The sequence below is a fragment of the Rhea americana genome, unplaced genomic scaffold, assembly GCF_003343005.1.
Source record: "Rhea americana isolate MKP2758 unplaced genomic scaffold, rheAme1 scaffold_98, whole genome shotgun sequence".
In the NCBI taxonomy this organism is placed as follows: Eukaryota; Metazoa; Chordata; class Aves; order Rheiformes; family Rheidae; genus Rhea; species Rhea americana.
Genome location: NW_028187177.1, coordinates 190,282 through 207,980, shown reverse-complemented (window position 1 = coordinate 207,980; position 17,699 = coordinate 190,282). Strand labels below are relative to the sequence as shown.

Genomic DNA, 17,699 nt, shown 5'->3' with positions numbered 1-17,699 from the left:
AAACTCCTCACTTGAAATAGCTCTTCAAGTTAAGAAAAAGTCAGAGGAAAGGAAGAAACTTGTTTTAAAAATGTTAAGCAACCCATCATTAACATGAATGCTTTCTTATGAAACAGCCTTTTTCTATTTCATTAATAAAAAAGCTAAACATTTCTGATTTAGACCAAACAGATCAAATCCTCCTTCTCGCAGTACTTCCCTCTCCGTTCCCTTTCAGTCCACCCATTGCCCAGTGCAGATCAGGAGTACACTGCGAACCTGCCCTGGGCAAAGGCTGATACTGCACTGTGAGCCTGGACACTCTGCCTGCTCCAGAGCCGTGATTTGGTCCCTACATCAGTCCATGGCAGGACTGTCCAAGCCACCAAGTAACTGATTCCTTCTCTGAGGCTTTGAGTGCAGAGCTGGGGACATCCATGAAAAGTTGTGATGTTTCCAGAGTTTGCCCCAGCAGATTTGGATAGAGGACCAATACTCTCATTTCACTTCATCTAGATTTTAACTCGATATCTTGAGTATGATGGTGCAGTTCTCCTTGCTACGGCCCTGCTCGAAGTCTGCACGTTTCACCCACAGGGTCTCCTTCGACTGAATCCATCCCAGCTGTTCTGAGATGAAACCCAGGACATGCTGAAGCCTGTGAAAATGTTACCGTGACTTTTATAGGGCCAGTCACATCATCTGGACAAGAATGAAAACTCCAGTCCTCTGACAAGGTTTGTGGAAGCAGAATTAATTTATTCTTGTGCCAGGCTCAACCTGCTGAACACATCAGTAATATCCTACAGGGGAGACAAGGATCCCAAGGACTGCAGCTGCCAAATAGGTGTGTTGAATAGGAACATGCCCCCTCAAATAATCTCCATGGTGCCATTTCAAGCCTCAGCAATGGAACATCTGGGGACCTTAAATTAAAGGGTTACCCAGGGTAAATAAACAAGCGCTTGCACTTTGGAACTRTTGACTGAGCTCCACCACTTGAACAATTCACCAGCAAGAGGTTAAGGCAGCAGGAGGAAGATGGCAAAAATCCCTCTCATAYTCTCCATTTATCTTCTGGGAGCTTTTCTTGGAGCCCAAAGTGAAGGTAGGTTCATTTAAAACCTAGGAAGTCCTCGGGGATGGGGTGGTTACTGTCACAGGAAAAGGGACGGTTTGACACTTGACATGGGGACGGTTTACGCAGTGGCAAGAGCCCAGAGTAAGACCRTTACATTTCACAGTTTCTCCCTCTAAAGCTCTGGGTGTTTTCTTGGGAATAAAATAATAGCTTTTATGGTTGTTTTATGCAGAAAGTGTCACAGGGATTAATTTTAAGAATGGGATTCTTTTCTTAAATTTGCAGAGCTTTTAAGCTTTCAGAGTTTGATTCAGCCATTTTAGAACACATGCACACTCAGACTAAAGGAAAAACAGGGAAAGCATTCCTGGGGAGTAACCTCCATACCCTTTACTCCAACGTGCTGCTGTCCCGGAATACAAATAAGTACTCAGATCTGTAAAATGGTCGTTGGATTTGCCACTGTGAGAACTGTTTAAAGCCAAACCCAGGATGAATTTAACAAATATTGTAAAATGCAGCCGGAATTGCAGATGAGACAGAGTAGTTGATGGATGTGGGCAATCACACATAGTAATGCGGGCCGTTGCCGGATTTATCTATAGCAGCAACAGTTTCAACAGAGGCTGGTTCAAATCCTGTGCAAGCACTTGCTTGGTGCAAGGCTGGCCTTTTCCCTTTCACTAAAACACTGCAAGTAACCGGTTAAAAAGAAAGGACCTCTTTCTAAAGAGTTTGCTTAGCAATGAGAAATGAGCAGAGCCTAAATTATATTAGTGCTACCATCTACGTAGGTGTACCTCCTAGAAAATACTATGTTTGACTGCAGGACAGGTTTCCTCTCCAAATCCTGTTTCAGAGACCCATCTCTTTTACTCTGTGATCTCAGTTTAGAAGTTGGTAGGTCACRTGTGAGCATGTGCTTGGGGTGAGGATAGTTCCTACCCAGGGTGAGTCTGATGCCCATTAGGCAGCAGGGGCCTGCAATCTTCACTTCAACTCCAATTTTGCTCATAACGTAGTATGCTGGTTCAAGACGTAACTGGGCCACCGAGAGCACCTAAAGGGCTCTGACCAGAGATAAAGCTGCTTTCACTGAACTGTGGTCCCTCTATTTGATGGGTTAACTACAGCAGGTGCCTGACACATTCCACGAGGAGGAGATAAAAGTAATGATTAGGGATGTGCATGCTGCCTAATGAAGGTGATAAAGTGAGGAGATCAAACACTGTTCACTCCCTCTTGCCAGTAGAGGAAGGTAGGTTGATCTAAAGGCAGTTCCTGACCCTGCCGCTGCRCCATAGTTTGCCCATACATGTGTGGCTGGCACTCACATCCGTCTCTCCTGGTGCTACGTGCACTGAGAGCCCAACAGAGTTACAAAGCAGGGCATCAAGGAAGACTGCTCCATCATTTCCACTGCAGCCTTTTATGCCTGATTTGGGGACAAACCAGCAGGCTGCAGCAGAGAGGCGACTTTCCTCCCACACATAAGTCTCAACCATGCAGGTTGGAGGGGGCTGTGGTGTTTAAAACAAGTCCAGCTTCTCCAGGGTCAGTTCTTTACCCATGAATACCTACTGCCAAACAATTAGATTAAGGTCCAGATTTTAAGGCACTCACATTCTCTTTTAACCGAAAACACATGAGCATGAGAAAGGCGGAGGTGTAATCATGTTTTATATTGATTAACACAGCCTCTTGCAGTCAGCGCTCTGGATAAAGGGACTGACTATGCTGTCAGCGACATGGTGCAGATCAGAGCAGTCCCCTTTGGGTTCGTTAGGGTTTACCTAACCCCTCCTCTACAGCTTCAAAGAGGCTTCGACTGGGTCTCACATCAGAGCACAAGTTAGTCACGGAAAGCAACTAGTGGGAGGTATTTGCTTCTCAAGTGCTCCTCTGCCCACCTGGCTGAGTTCACCCACTCTTTAACCCTCACAGAGGACAACCCCATGTATCCTCTCCTCTCCCTGCTCAGAGCCAGGGCAGCAGCGTTCATGACGACCCCCARTAGGTCCAGGCAGAGCTGCTCCACTGTGCCATCTGGTGACAAAAAGGGACATAGCCACTAAAGGCGCATGGAGAGGCTGAGGAGGCAAAACCAGATGTTCTTCTGGGTAAACAATGTGTTTTTAAGAGTGGGGTTGTAGCTGCCTGGGAGGTGGTGGGGAACCTATGCTCAGTAGTGGCAGGTGTCTCCGAGAGGTGAGCCAAGAGCAAACCCTGCGAGATGGCCACGAAGTGGAGGCTGCCACTGCSCGCTCCACCAGCAGGATGCCTTTCCCCAGGTCGCAGGCATAGCTTCTCCAGAGGGACTCAGGATTTGTGAGTTGAGACAGGGCTCGATTACCAGGAGGCAGCCTAGTRGCTGAGGGAGACACTTGTCCCCGGCTTGGGGTCCCTCCTGCAGACACAGTGACAGCCTCAACCCTCTGCCGGCTGGGTCAGCTGCTTCGAGCCCTGCTTTCATCCTGTGGATTGTACTTAAATAAGGCACCAAAGAAAGCTTAAGTAGATGAGAAGACTCCTGAAATGCCCCTGGCCACAGTGCAAAGGGGGTGAACTCACTAGAGGAGATTTCCTCATGGGAGCAGAGGGTCCCGGCTGCACTGCCTGGTGGCATGCACCCCTCTCCAGCTCAATTTCTTTTCAAGTTGCAGTGTTCATCGAGAACAAGGAGGCGAGYGCAGTCCTTGGCAGGCAAAAGCGGGCCAACTCAAACCGACTGGAAGAGGTTATTCCCGGGAACCTTGAGAGAGAATGCATAGAAGAAAAATGCAGCTTCGAAGAAGCACGAGAAGTCTTTGAAAACACAGAGAAAACGGTGGGTATGGCTGCTGCAAAATTGCAAACACCAGGTCCCCCCCCTATCCCTCCCCAGGGAGGGCCTTGTCGATGTGATACAGAGAAGCAAACAGCACGAAAAAACGTGCAGAGCCAGGCACAGCCTTGCTCATCATTTCATTCACATTTGTGGTCAATACTGGGCTGGGCAACTGCCTTAAAGAGTTGTCGGTCTCCCCTGGGATTACTGTGGTAGTTGTTTTCCTTCAGGTCTTACATTGCAGCTTTGGAGTCATCCCATTTGACTACTTCAGCCACACAGTGCCCAGAAGTGAGAAATTAATGGAAACTTCTTTCTTGCTTTGCAGATGGAGTTTTGGAAAACATATATTGGTAAGAGCTGCCTTCTTCACGTTCAAACGCATAATGTTCATTTCTCCATGCATAAGTAGCAGACATTAAGTGAAACAAACATATTCCARCATTCAGAAATTGTTTTATGAAGTGCTCATCAGAGTTAGGTGGCCTGAATCCTGCAGCCACTCAGCCTGGGCCTGCCCAAGCTAAAAAACAAATCCATATTTGCTCATCATTTTCCTTTCTTTTTTTTTTTTTTTTTTTTGAACAAACTGCAAAAGCCCCATAGAACCCCATAGAAAAGCCCAATCCATGCTGAACACTGGCTGTGACTGGTCACCCCATGGCTTTGGCTTCCACTGTCGCAGAGGAGTAAAACGTTGGAGCAGCAATTAACACTCCCCCCCCAGCAACCAGCAAATGCTCTGCTCTCAAGYGGAGATGTCCAGATAAAGCACAGCCTCATGCAAGTATAGTGCGAATCCCTGGAAACGCTGTACTGAAATGGAGCCACAACATGGTCAGAGCAAACAGCTGTTTGCAATTCACACCAGTGATCCCAGATGCTTTAATTTCTACCATTTTTCTTCCACCATCTACTTCCTACCCCTGCAGCTTCAATCCCCAACTACTCCTCAGTTACTCCCAGAAAGATTTTGATGCCTACTAAAACATCTGAAACTATTTTTAAGGACATTTTGGCAAATGAATTGTGTTACAGATTGGCAAAGTGCCAAGAATATTTCACTAAAATGTCTTAAATAATTCAGATTAGTCAGTCCAGACTATATACATACATATATATATATAAAGTTATATTTGCATTTCAGGACTATTCTCTGAAAAAATAGCCAATGAAATTCAGCACTGCATTTGTTCCCCTGTGATTGTAACCAATCAGCCCTTCAAAAAATATTAAGAGAAGACYATATATTTGTCATTCCAAGTGCCTGTTTTTACTGCTCAGTTTACAGGCTGCTACTCCCAACAYATGGAGCCGGCAAGAGCTCAACCCTTGCGGAGCTCAGCCTCCAGCCATGCCCGAGGCATCAGGCCACAACAMCCCTTCCAGCCAGCAACAACCCAAATTTCATGTGCAAACCCTGACACTTTGCCTTAAATGAGATAAAATCATTTTGTCCTTGTTTTCAAGCTCCTTTTTGTATTCACACCTGTACCTCAGTGCATCATTAGCAGTCCCAGTTACTGGTGGGATGCAAATGCCTCACGACATCCATTCCTCACGTTACCATTTCAAAGCTCACTTCCCTGAAATTTAACATCTCTGACTTACAGTTCTGAAGTACTTGATCACCAATTTTGCAATGCTGGACATTTTTATTAARGCCTCAACTTCAAAGTGTAGGCAACTGTAAAAAATAAAGCTCTCACATGTAAAGAAAAATCTAAATCACYTAATAGTAGTAAAAAATTTAGAAGGAAGGAAAGAGCAATGACCTAGGCTCATAATCCTAGTACCCAAAGGGGTCTCCAGACCAGGTGGACAGGCCCATATCTTCAGAGAACAATGATGACAAGAGTGTTAAAATAATTCAGATTAGGAAATCATAGCCACTCTTGAGGAAATAAACCTTCCAACTTCAGCCGTCCAAATTAGCCAAGACATAGGATCCCATTCAGAAGTCACATCAGGGAGATTCTGGAGGAATTTTCCTGAAGTGGGAAGAATTAACCCCCACAGGGCAGGGAATATAGTTGGGTCTTTGGGTAAAGCATTGCTGCCGATGCTGCCACAGTGCTGCAGTTGTGTGTCACAATCTGGCTTATTTTCCGTTACAAAAAAGGAAGGCACTTTGTCCATCGCTCAGCTTTAACCAGAGGCTTGCACAGGGCAAGGAGCCAACGCTTGGTGGGCATCAGACAAGCAGCCCTGTGGTGGATGTTCCTGTTTGTTAATTCTCTTATCTTCTCCCCAAGATGGAGATCAGTGCGATCCCAATCCATGCAAAAATGGAGCCATTTGCAAGGATGCAGTAAGTTCCTACGTGTGCTGGTGCCCACCTGGGTACGAAGGCAGAAACTGCGAGATAGGTATGTACCAAGGGCTTCCTCTGTGCATGTTCTGCCCAATTTGAAATCCCAAAGTGTTGCATAAATAGCTTCATTCTACTCAAGGGTTGTTTCAGACACTTTGCCATGCTATGAGGCACTGTACGAACACGCAAACGCAGCCCGTTGGCTGTGGGATTACGAGGTCCRCACTCAGGGGAAGGGGAGCTGATGCCTCTGCCCTCTCTTGTCCTCCGGAGAGCGCCAGCTCCACCTCTGATGAGCATCAAAGCGCCTGCTCGCACACACAGTTCATGTGAGATTCAGGCTCAAGGTGTTCTGGTTTAGCATCTGCAGTTTCTCCTTCTCACACYAAGCTAGCACAGCTGGGCCTGGGGCACTGAACAGGGCCAAACTCTGGAGACCTCCTTGCAATGGCACTCTTAAATCTTAAATTCACAATTATAATTACCACCAGCAACCTTGATTCTAAAGGCAAACAAAAGGCAAATATTTTTCTGATGGGATGAAGAGTTTATGAAAACCAAACAGCTGATAATTTAAGTAAGAGGGTATTCAGCTCTTTTATTTATAATATAATCAKGGGCTGTGCAACATGCATAATGTGCTAGACTCACTGCACTAATAAAAGATTCTCTTTCTAGTTGTGTTTCTGCTCTGACAAGACAGGAGCGTAAGTTAAAAAGAGCATTTCAAAGCTGCATCAAATTTAAATAGGCTCATTGCAGATTCTTYATGGAAGTGAGACAGGAACAAAAATAGCACTAGAAGTGAGGCGTGAAAAGGATTTCTATAAAAATAGTAAATGATGACATTAAAATGGCTACAGGAAGGGAGGTGTCCTTGAGGAAGTAGGAGTGAAGTTAATCTACTGTGAAGTTATTTGAAAAATCACTGAGAATTAAAAGGGCGTCAGTGGATTAGTGGTTTTCCAACTGCAAGAGATGGTGTTCCCATACAGTGGAATATGGACGGGGTGGGAGAATGCACTAGTGACAAAACGGGAATCTTGCGGCACCTCAGGTTTCATTACAAACAGCAGAACCTGTTTTATCAAAAGTCGTGCTGAAAAGAGTCCGTCATGTAAGGCCTCCATGATTTATTGGTGCATCATGAAGAGCATATGGTTTTGCCTGAGGTTTTAAATTTGAAGCCCAGTGATAATCCCAAGACTAAACTTTTCCTTGGGTTGAAGGGTTGCTCCCATTTGAAAAGCAGAGCTCTCCGCCAGCATCTGGTTGCCTGGGCTGGATTTCAATAAGCACAGGGGGAGGAGAGGAGCACAGCGGTGGGGAAATCACGTGGCTCGTAACCAAATATTTGCAGGACTCCTTTAGGGTCGAGCTGCCAAATTTCAGACAGCAGTACAGTGCTGAGCAGCTTCGATCGCACCCCGTCCATCTCGCTGGGGTTCGTGCAGTCCTCGGCGAGGCAGGAGGCTGAGCTGGGCCCTCTCATAGTGCCCCCGTGGCTGTTCCTTCAAGCCTGCCTTCTCAAACAGATGACTGGTGCTCCTTCATTATGAGCAGGGTTGCGATCTCAAAGGAGGATACACTCACTGCAAAGAAGCAATGCCATTTTCTATAGTTTGGAGCAATTGGAGTTGGTTATATGCTGAAACTAAAGGCCCAAGGCCCAGCAAATGTTTTATCAGTTGTACTTCAAAGAGCATTTAAGGTTTCATTTCTATTTCTTTCAGACTTCACTTGTGCAATCAAAAATGGAGGCTGCAAGCACTTTTGCAGGCATGACCCACCACAGAAAGTTGTTTGTTCCTGCGCCGCTGGCTATAAACTTCATGAAGATGGAAAGTCCTGTGAACCTACAGGTTAGACCTTACAGTGTTTTTAAGAGACTTAGTACAAAGTTTCCAAAGTCCTCTCCTGAATTTAGATAAATGGACCTCACAGAAACGCAACATCCCACTGGAAGCCAGCCTTGTTGTCATGCTTAGCAAATGGTAAAGGGCCTGACACTGCAGTTTCACATTGGCAGATGTGGGGTTACACATGAAGGATGCAACCTAAGCACTGTGGTTTTCTACCTTAGGTAGGCAGAGAAGGAGTTTTTGTGTCTGGAAATCTGTGCACAAGGCAATCTGCCTGTTTCAGATGGCTGCTCACACAGGCTCCTCTCCCATGTACAGACATCCTGTAATTCTGGGTAGGGGTCAGTGACGTCCTAGAGACAGTAGCATGGTGCTCAACTATACCAGCATACATGCCAGTACACATCCAGGCAGCTCACTCCCAAGTTCTTCCAGTAGGAGCTACTATTTAGGTAGCGATTTTATACCAGAATGCTCTGGGCTTTTTCAGAATTAAAGAGAATCTTTCTTCCTGTGAAATCCTACTGATGGTAGGATTGCTGGGCTTCGTGCAGTGTCTATAATTATTTGAGTTTGACAGAGACAAAGGAATCCTGTAGTGGTGGTGGTGTTCCATCATTGTATAGACACACACAAAGACCATCAACAGGAATTAAAATCTATGGTTTATATGTGGTTTGAAGGAGCAAGATGGAAATACAGCGTAAAGGGGTAACGGGAAAATGGACTGGTTGGGGCTGCAGCTTCAGAATGATCAAAAGAATAACAAGTTGTCATACCATCCCCAACCTTACCCCACTCCTTAGCTGTTACATGAGCTCTAGCTACATAGGCTCATGTAATCCCAATGACTCAACACAGCTAGACAACTTGACAGTAACACATCTGGCAGAGGAAACATGAGATTGAGTAGAGAAAATCTTTATCCTMCAAGTCCAGTTTAAGATTTGATATTATCCTACTTCTAACGCCTGGAGATGACAGATTTGCACCCCTAAGCTAATGTGCAGGCATCCACGTAGGTGAGTCAGTTTCTGAAGTTCTAAGGGCTGCAGCCAGCAACACATTGAGCTCCTTAAAGTGCTGGCTTCCAGCAATCACTGCAGAAAGTTTTTTACTCTAGAAGTCCTTCTATTAATGTAGATCATTAAGAGATAAGGCCTGTATTGCCCAACACACCGTTACGGTTTCACTAGACTGGAAAGCTTTACTGTTTGCAGTAAGGTCATCTTTCAGGTTGGGTAATTGCTATTTCTGCATAATCTTAGCTTTTGTTGGCTATGCAAASTTCGCTTCCTAGACTAAACTTACGGTAGCACTTCACTGAACACTTACTTGAACACTTCTCTGAAAGCAGATTGTTTAAAAAGCATGAAATCTCTGTGGGACACCCTTGTATCTGGTTTTACACTGACATTTGTTTGCACAGTGCTGTAGAAAGCTCTTCAGATGAAAGACAATGCCGGATGCTATTTACTGTTTTGATTGTCGCTTTTAGTAGGAATTCTGCACACATTGAATAGGAAAGAAACAGGAACTTTGAATAGGAAGAGATAATTGGAAATGAGCTTACAGACTTGATCATCATTCACCAAGAAAATCTACAACCCTATAAAGAGTATATTCATGTTTTTCTAACCTTTAAGCCAAATAGGATTATTTGTAGATTGGCAGATATTATTTCCTGTCCTCTCCTAGATAGACTTCTATTGGACTGGAGTTATTTGCTGTAGAAATGTCAGCCAAATGGCCTCACTGACTGCCCCAGCAATCCTCCCAGGCATGCACCTCAGCATCCTGCTAAATAAAGGCACAACTGCATGGTCCCATCGGAAATGTTCTCTCTCTCATGAGTRCTCTTCTTTCCAAAGTCATTCAGAATTAATATCTAAAGCATGGAAATAATCCATGCTTTTGCTGCTCTTGTGTATTGTCCGCAGTCCCACCTTGGGCTCTGAGCAGTTCAATTACACATGTGCATATTAGAGTTTGTTTAAGGGCACAGGTACCTGTTCACACGCAGAACTCAGGAGTCAGCAGCAGCACTGCATCTTCCATGTCAGTCCTGAAACAGGACGCTGCACAGAGATGGTGCTTTTCTCCTCGGCTACCCCTTTTTTTTGTTTGCTGCAACTCTTAGCGTGACCTGTAGCCAGTTGTAAATGTGACTGTTTCTCTCCCAGTGCCATATCCCTGTGGCAGGATCACGGCTCCTGAAGCGAAGAGCAAGCTCACCCGAGCCATAAACAGCTTTGAGGACTGGAACATCACCTCTGAGGACTCTGAAGATGCTCCTGACGAGGCTTTTGACAACACCACCGAAACCACCACAGCTGCCACCACGAGAATTGTACCGATAATTAAGACGGGCACTCGGGTTGTTGGTGGATCAGACAGCCTGAAAGGCGAGGTGCCTTGGCAGGTACAGGCTCTTCCTGTGACTCTCTTGTAACCCCAACAATAGCTTTTGTTTATTCCTTCTGAATGCAGGATCATCTTACTCCTACTTACTTGAAGTCTGTCTCTGTGGTTAGTTTAGCAATGCATTTCAAGTCTGACAGGAACAGAGTTTCTTTTTGTACAAAAATTTATGCTGGAGCACCACAGCTTGCCTGGCTGAGGGTCTGCCTTGGCAGAAAACTGGAAGCCAGAGTCACAGCAGCTTTACCTGGCAGGCACAAAGGATCCACTTCCGAGCTCATGGAAACAGAATTCATGAGCAGTTCGTAGGCTTACCTAGAGTAAGCCAAAGTGTGAGACAGGGGAACTTTGCAAGACACAGCTTTGCAAGGAATTTTTGGCCAAGTCGTTCTGAAAGAATCAGAAATATAATTTGAATTCAAGGCTCTGATTCAGAGGACTGACCTCCTTTGCACACAGGTACCAAATCTATTCCAAAGTGAGGGAGAGCAGAGTTGCCCACATTATGTAACTTGCAGAAATAGGCCTCTAGTTTGGGACAGGCCCTTGACTGTGATGACATTGGTTTTAGTATTGATTCCTGCTTTTTCCTCCCCTCTCATTTCACCTCTTTTCAAGAAGATTTGTGTACAGATCGAGATCTTCAGCTGACACAATCACTATAGCTCCATCACTTTCAACAGATCCACAATAATTTGTATCATCAGAGGTTCTGTCCTTAAATGACATTTACCAAATCCTGCTGCTCTTTCTTTATCCAACACCATATCTGACTTGTGACAGCGATAGTCATCACTATCTTGACTAAAAGTGACACCACAGGTGATGTGGGGGACTGCAAAGAAACCTCCTTCCACACACTGCTCTGCAGATGATCTTTAATAAATGGCACAAAGAAGAATTAGCTGCTAGCCTGGATCTTTTTCAAAGTAATCTACCATCCTTAAATTCCACTCTGGCTTCAGTGAGCTCAGAAAGTTCAACAGCTGAGAGTGCAAAATAATAAATTAAGCTGAGGTTTAGAAAATGACAAATCTCTTGCTTGCATAAGCTCTGTTGTAGACAGCCACTAATGATATCAGTGAAAAGCTGTTGCCGCAAAAGGGCTTAAAAGGCCCATTCACACAGATTTGCTGGTCCTTCTACCTCTGCTGAGGGAGCAAAGCAATGAGTGGGGCGCACGCAGAAAGGTCAGGAGCAGACACCCACCTTCCATCTCAGACACACCAGTGTCGTGCTAAGGGCACACGCCGCCATCAGGAAGTAGCAGCAGGCAGTGTGCCAGAAGCCTGTGCTTGAAGGTCAGCTCCACTACCCTAGTAGTGCAGAGCACCACTTTCTAGCTTACTCGTCCCTACACACTGCTGATCACCATGCAAAGACCTCTCACCACATGCCTGGGACAAATCACAGACAACACTAGTACCCACCGTGTATTCACAGAGACTAAAGAGGGGAACCCTCTGGAGAACCAGAAGGTTAAGTATGAGAAATCAGAAAATCCATAAAGAAAATAAGTTTGCACACTACAAGTCTGGCTCGGTTGCTCATGGAGACTTTTACCATAGCAAGCAACCTCCCAGAAATTCTTAGTTGCCCTCCTGCCAGCTGGCAAATGAARGTTATCATCAGCCTCGTAGTGGGCCAAAGAGTAACCTGGAGGCATGCTAAGTTCCCTCTGGTGTTTAGAGTGGCTAGCGGGGCTCATATCCCATTGACGAGTTTTGTAGGCTATGTCACTGTCTTGTCATCTCCATGGTGTACCTCCATACCCAGGATCTCTGCATTCTCTTCCCCTCTTTCAGCTTGCTGCCAGAAAAAGCTTTGTTCTGTATTTCCTCCTCCCACCCATGTGGAGATGACTGAATCACTTAATTCACCAAGCAGGAAGGAAAGCAGATACGAGCAGAAAAGCTGCCGTAGCTGCAGCTGGAGGAGAGGCCTCTGGCAGTTACTAGATGGAAGCAGCATGAAGTAAAAAAATAACAACCCTCCTCTCCTCCCACCCTCTCTCTAGCTATGTAACRCAAGGGACTGAGAGCAGAATTGCAGACAACTACCAGCACCATGGGCAACTGCAGAGGTTTCCCAAACTTCGTGTAAGAATTTGTGGGCATGCATGTTCCTCAGCCCCTTTGGCCCAAACCCACCGAAGAACAACCGAGAAGTTAATGGGTGAGGAAGTTAACAGGGCAACACAACGTTGRTGAGCACAGGAGCTCTCCCTGGAGCTCAAACTGCCTGTGAGCGCCTTCATACCTTGACGACATTCTGGTGTGGGTTTCGGGTCCCTCCTCAACCTGCATTAAGAGTCCTTTGAGGACAGGTCTCCGTCTTTGCATGCTGACAGCTCAGCGACCGGCTGCCGCTGCAATTTCCAATCTGTGCTGCCATCCTGTGGCTACCTGCTGGGACGGCCAGTGCTGGCACAGGCTCGGGGCCAGCTCTGGCCAAACGCAGCCTCGCTGACATTAGTATGTTCAGATCGCTCTTCTCTGTACCAAAGAGACTGAGCACTTCAGGAAGGCACCCACGGGACACTCGGTATCGACTTATTTGTAATCATAGAGAAGCTCTAGTTATGGTATGCAAGCCTGGATTTTTTCATTGTGAATATTGATTGCTCATGCTTAAAATTCAGCTTTCACTGTCTAACAAGGCATCAAGCAAGTAAATCCATGTAAAGTATGAAGCAAATAGCCAGTGAAAAGCCATTTGCATTAAAGGAAAATGAGTGGAGTATAGCAGAAATCGTTCTTCTAAATACAGTCCACTGAGTCAGTTTAGCAATTTGACTTGAAAACAAGTTTTAAGATAAGAGACATATAGGCATGTGCCCTGTGAGTGCCAAGGTGGTTAGATGCCCAAGCGAAATGGATAGTTCAGGTCTTGATCTTAGTTTTACTGGTAACTGGCAAAACACTTTCAGTGGGTGTGTATGGGAGTGCTTGTACTTCAGAAGCTCTGAGTTTTAGRCTGAGATTTGCATCCAGTGGGCTGCCCATCATCCCAGCCTGCTGGGAAAGAGAAGAACTGCACCTGGACATTAAGACATTCATAGGGCAATCATAGTAGCCCTTTACGGCAGACTGCTCTGGGCTTGTGCTACCTGAATGCAACCCCTTCCCCGATTAACCAAAACCCCTCTTCCAGCTAACCAGAACTGCCATGCCTCACTCTTCTTCCCTGATGATTTCTGCAGCTCAGATTTCCTTCTGCTCCCTCAGGTCTACCTGGTGAACAGCCACAACGTGGGCTTCTGCGGCGGGTCCATCGTCAACGAGAAGTGGGTTGTGACAGCCGCGCACTGCCTGAAGCCGAGTGACAACGTGACCGCCGTGGCAGGTGAGCACTGGCGGTGGCAGTGGGTCGTGCAGTGGCAGAGGGAGCCGGATGGGGCTGCTGAGCCCGGACATCCGGCATCGCCAGGACTGGCTGCCAGCGCGGAGCAGTGTGTCACAAGGGCAGCCCAAGCCCTCCAGGACCAGGGGCTCCAGCTTGCTTGCTCCGGGAGGAGCAGTCAGTGGGTCTGGCCTCTGCAAGGACCCAGCGGTCCGTGTTGCAAACCACAGCTCAGCCTGACTGCTGACAATTTTTCTGGAGCTAATGGAARGCCCAGAGCTCTTAAAAGCCCAGCTGGCTCCAGCAAAGACCCCTCTCCAYGAGCCTGCGTGATGCAGTTCTAGCTCTGCTGGCCACATAGGGCCTCACCTGGGATTTCTGCACTGCTTCGTATCGCGCTGAGTTTTCACACAACTCCAGAATGGATTTGTGTGGATGACGCAAGAACAGGCACCAGCACACTARCTAATTCTTTACGAAGAGATGACAACCAGTTTTACACTTCTGTAGGAAATAGCATCTATGGATCAAAATAGAGGAATTGGGCTGGTATGTGGGAAAGTGGACCATCACAGCAGGGTCTTGGTGGAGTCAGACAGGGGCAGGCTGGCCAGCCCGCATGGCAAGCAATGGTGCTAMTTCACAAAACAAATCTATCTCAGAGTGAAAACGGATATTTCCCCCTGACTCTTGGTACCCAGCTGTTTCAGGCTGCTGCCAGACAGCCTGCTGGTAACTCAGTGCAGGGCTTGGCAAGCGTATCGGTGCCGTTTTTCACAGCTGCAGCAGAAACATCTTCCCCAAACTATTAGCCTCTCCCACATGTGAATACCTAGCRTGGGAGATACACTGATATGGTTAGTTAGAGCCGCAAGAAGTATTGAGAAGAGGCTGGAAATAATCATGCTTTCTGTTCAAACACTAGGAAATACATTACTGACAAAGTGAGGTTCTGCACGAGCCTTGAAAGGTTGAGTTTATTTCTACAGAAACGAACCCATCAGGAGGGAGACAGGTGCACCTTGATCTCCCACATTAACGTGGCCAAGGTTGTGCATCCTCCTTGCCAGCCCTCRACACCCAAGCGGCACAGGGCTGCCCTGCTCCGGGCAGAGGTAGGAGAGGCTTGCAGCTTGTGTGCAGCCCTTTTTCTTACCTACTTTCAGGCAGTTTTGCTTGAAAACTCAGGACAAAGCCCAGCATTGTGCCTTCAAGCATAAGAAAGTATAAAATTCATGGTGAAAAACAGTCTTTCTCCAGAAAGACATTTCCACCTGGGCAAAGGTTTTGCATTTGCTGCRTCCGCATGCAACCTGCCTCTCGTTTCAAGCTGTCGTGCGTGTTGCKCACCCCTCCATTTTGAGTACATTATCAGTCAGCGCTGCTGGTGCTACCTTCACAGTGCTCTGCAGTGCAGCTGGGTTTCCAGCAGAGGATTTTGGACAAGAAAGCAAAATACTGATTTTGCAGGGCTTCGGGGACTGCTGAATGCATACCTGCACCGTGCACACTGCATGGTAACATCTGATTCCCTCCTCTCTGTTCCTGCTAAATGTCCAGCTCTGTAACATCAGAGGAGGCCCAGAAATCCATAGCAGGGGTGGCAGAAGCTCTCCCATTCCCTGCCCTTCCTTGCCTCTCCACTTTCATTGCTGATGGATTTGTCCAGGACCCTCACAATCGCAAGCAGCTGCAGCATAAGAAAAAAAAAAACTCTCAAAGTCCTCCCCACATGCCTTGCATTTACACTGTAGAAACACAGCCCGCAAGGAAGCTGACATTCACACTGTGCTGCAAACCCCCTCGCAGAGCACATCAGCAGCACCCGGCACCAAAACTGCCTTCGTCAGGCAACAGCATTAACACGAATATAGCGAGCTGTCTCACCTCTCTCGATGAGATCTGTTGTGCTCCCGGCAGCAGCCGCCGCAGGCACAGGACACTGTTAGGGCCAGCAGCACTGCAGGTGATGTTCAGAGGAGATGGTATATTCTGGAGATGGCAGCAAAGCACGTAGGAATACTGCTGCAGGGGTTAAACACATGCCATGCCTCTGGGGCTGCAAGAAAGCACGCAGGAAAAGTCTTCTCGCTTGTGAGCCCTCAGCACAACTAGTTCACCGGCAGCAGGAGGACTCAGGCTGCGGAGAAACTCAAGCACTGCCTGCTTGCTGTCTCGAGTACAGCAAGAGTACAGTCCATTTTCCTCTCCTTCTACCTGTTGTTGCACAAGCTGAGAGGGGAGGTAACAGGCTGCAGCAGCTCAGTCACACGGGCCTGAAGCTGCCGGCAGCACGTTTGAATTGCACACAGCTGAGCCTCGCTGCGGGAGGAACTGGGGGCACTGGTGAGTGCTGGGAGGGAGGTGGGGTCGGACTCGCTTCGGCTGGGAGCACAGTCCTGCGCCCCAGGCGGAGAGCCTCCGGGCAGGGAGGTGGGACGGTCGTGCAGAGAGTCAGGCTSCTTTGTGCTGGCCCGTTATTTTTATTTTTTGCAATGAAGACTTTTGTTCCTAGGGCCTTTCCTCCCGCGATTCGAGGGCCACCCCCCCCCCAGGCCCCCACAAAGGTGCTAAATCCCAAGGATTTCCATGTTCTCCCTAATCGTAGCAGAAGCGCCCAAACCCTCGTGCCCTGTCTGCGTTTCTGGGGGCGGCGTGGGTGTCCCGCGTTGCCTGCCCGCGAGCCACGCTCCYTGCTCGCYGCGGGCGCGCGGGGGGACGGCGTCACGGGGGGCYCTCCGGAGCGCTCTGAAAGCAGGGYGAAGCCGGCCGAGGAGGAACCCACCGSCCCGGCCGCRTTYGTCTCCGCAGGCGAACACAACACGGAGGGCGACGACCACACGGAGCAGCGCCGGCGGGTGGTGCGCATCATCCCGCACCCCACGTACAACGCCACGCTCAACAAGCACCACAACGACATCGCCCTGCTGGAGCTGGAGGAGCCGCTCAGCTTCAACAGCTACGTCACCCCCATCTGCATCGGCAGCAGGGAGTTCACCAACGCGCTGCTCAAGCACGGCCTGGGCACCGTCAGCGGCTGGGGCAGCGTGCTCTACCGCGGCCGCCCCGCCACCGTCCTCCAGGTGCTCAAGGTGCCCTTCGTCGACCGGCCGACCTGCCTCAAGAGCACCTCCATCACCATCCTGCAGAACATGTTCTGCGCCGGCTTCTCGTCCGGCGGCAAGGACACCTGCGGGGGCGACAGCGGCGGGCCCTACACCACGGAAATCGAGGGGACCTGGTTCCTCACCGGAGTGACCAGCTGGGGGGAGGAGTGCGCAAAGCCCGGCAAATACGGCATCTACACCAAGGTCTCCAAGTACCTCAAGTGGATCAAAGAGACCACGAAGCTAACTTAAGCAGTGCAAAATGAAGCCACATGGGGGATGGACTGGTTAGTTGAAGGAGGACCGCARCGATGCGCGTGTGTTTTTCCAAAAATCCTTGCATTTTAATAAGCATTTCTGAACGGACTAATTTTTGCGCTTGGAACATGGAAGTTGAGAGAATCCAGTGTAAATGGAGTAATAAGAAAATAAAAAGCCTTTCTAATCACACCTGACTGCACTCGTTAAGCCAGCTCCGCTGTGCAGGTCTCCAAAGCCCCGAGCGCGGAGGCTGGCGCGGCCGAGGGCAGCGGGTCCCTGCGCGGCCGGATTCCCGCTCCGGGAGTCCTCGCTAGGATCACAAAGAGGATTGCCTAGCGCTCGTCGCCTGCCCCGGTCCCGGCGCTAGCCATCGTACCGTGCCGGCRGCGAGCGCGCTGGCCTCCTCAGCAGGAGCGCGCAGCAGGGCCGGGCGACGGAGGAGCCCCGCGGCTGAGCCTCCTGCCTCGGGGCCCCGCGAACGCCCGGCCCTCGGCGCGGGGCCGCA

General features: G+C 48.3%; 1 protein-coding gene across 1 annotated transcript; it reads left to right on the top strand.

The window, feature by feature from the left end:
• The first annotated feature begins 1,020 nt into the window (after positions 1-1,020).
• F9 (coagulation factor IX) lies at positions 1,021-17,185 on the top strand. The gene is made up of 8 exons (XM_085325588.1): positions 1,021-1,087; positions 3,724-3,887; positions 4,216-4,240; positions 6,143-6,256; positions 7,935-8,063; positions 10,247-10,485; positions 13,712-13,829; positions 16,638-17,185. Exons 1-8 carry the CDS (start codon positions 1,021-1,023, stop codon positions 17,183-17,185), a joined length of 1,404 nt encoding a protein of 467 aa, XP_085181714.1.
• Positions 17,186-17,699: the final 514 nt, after the last annotated feature.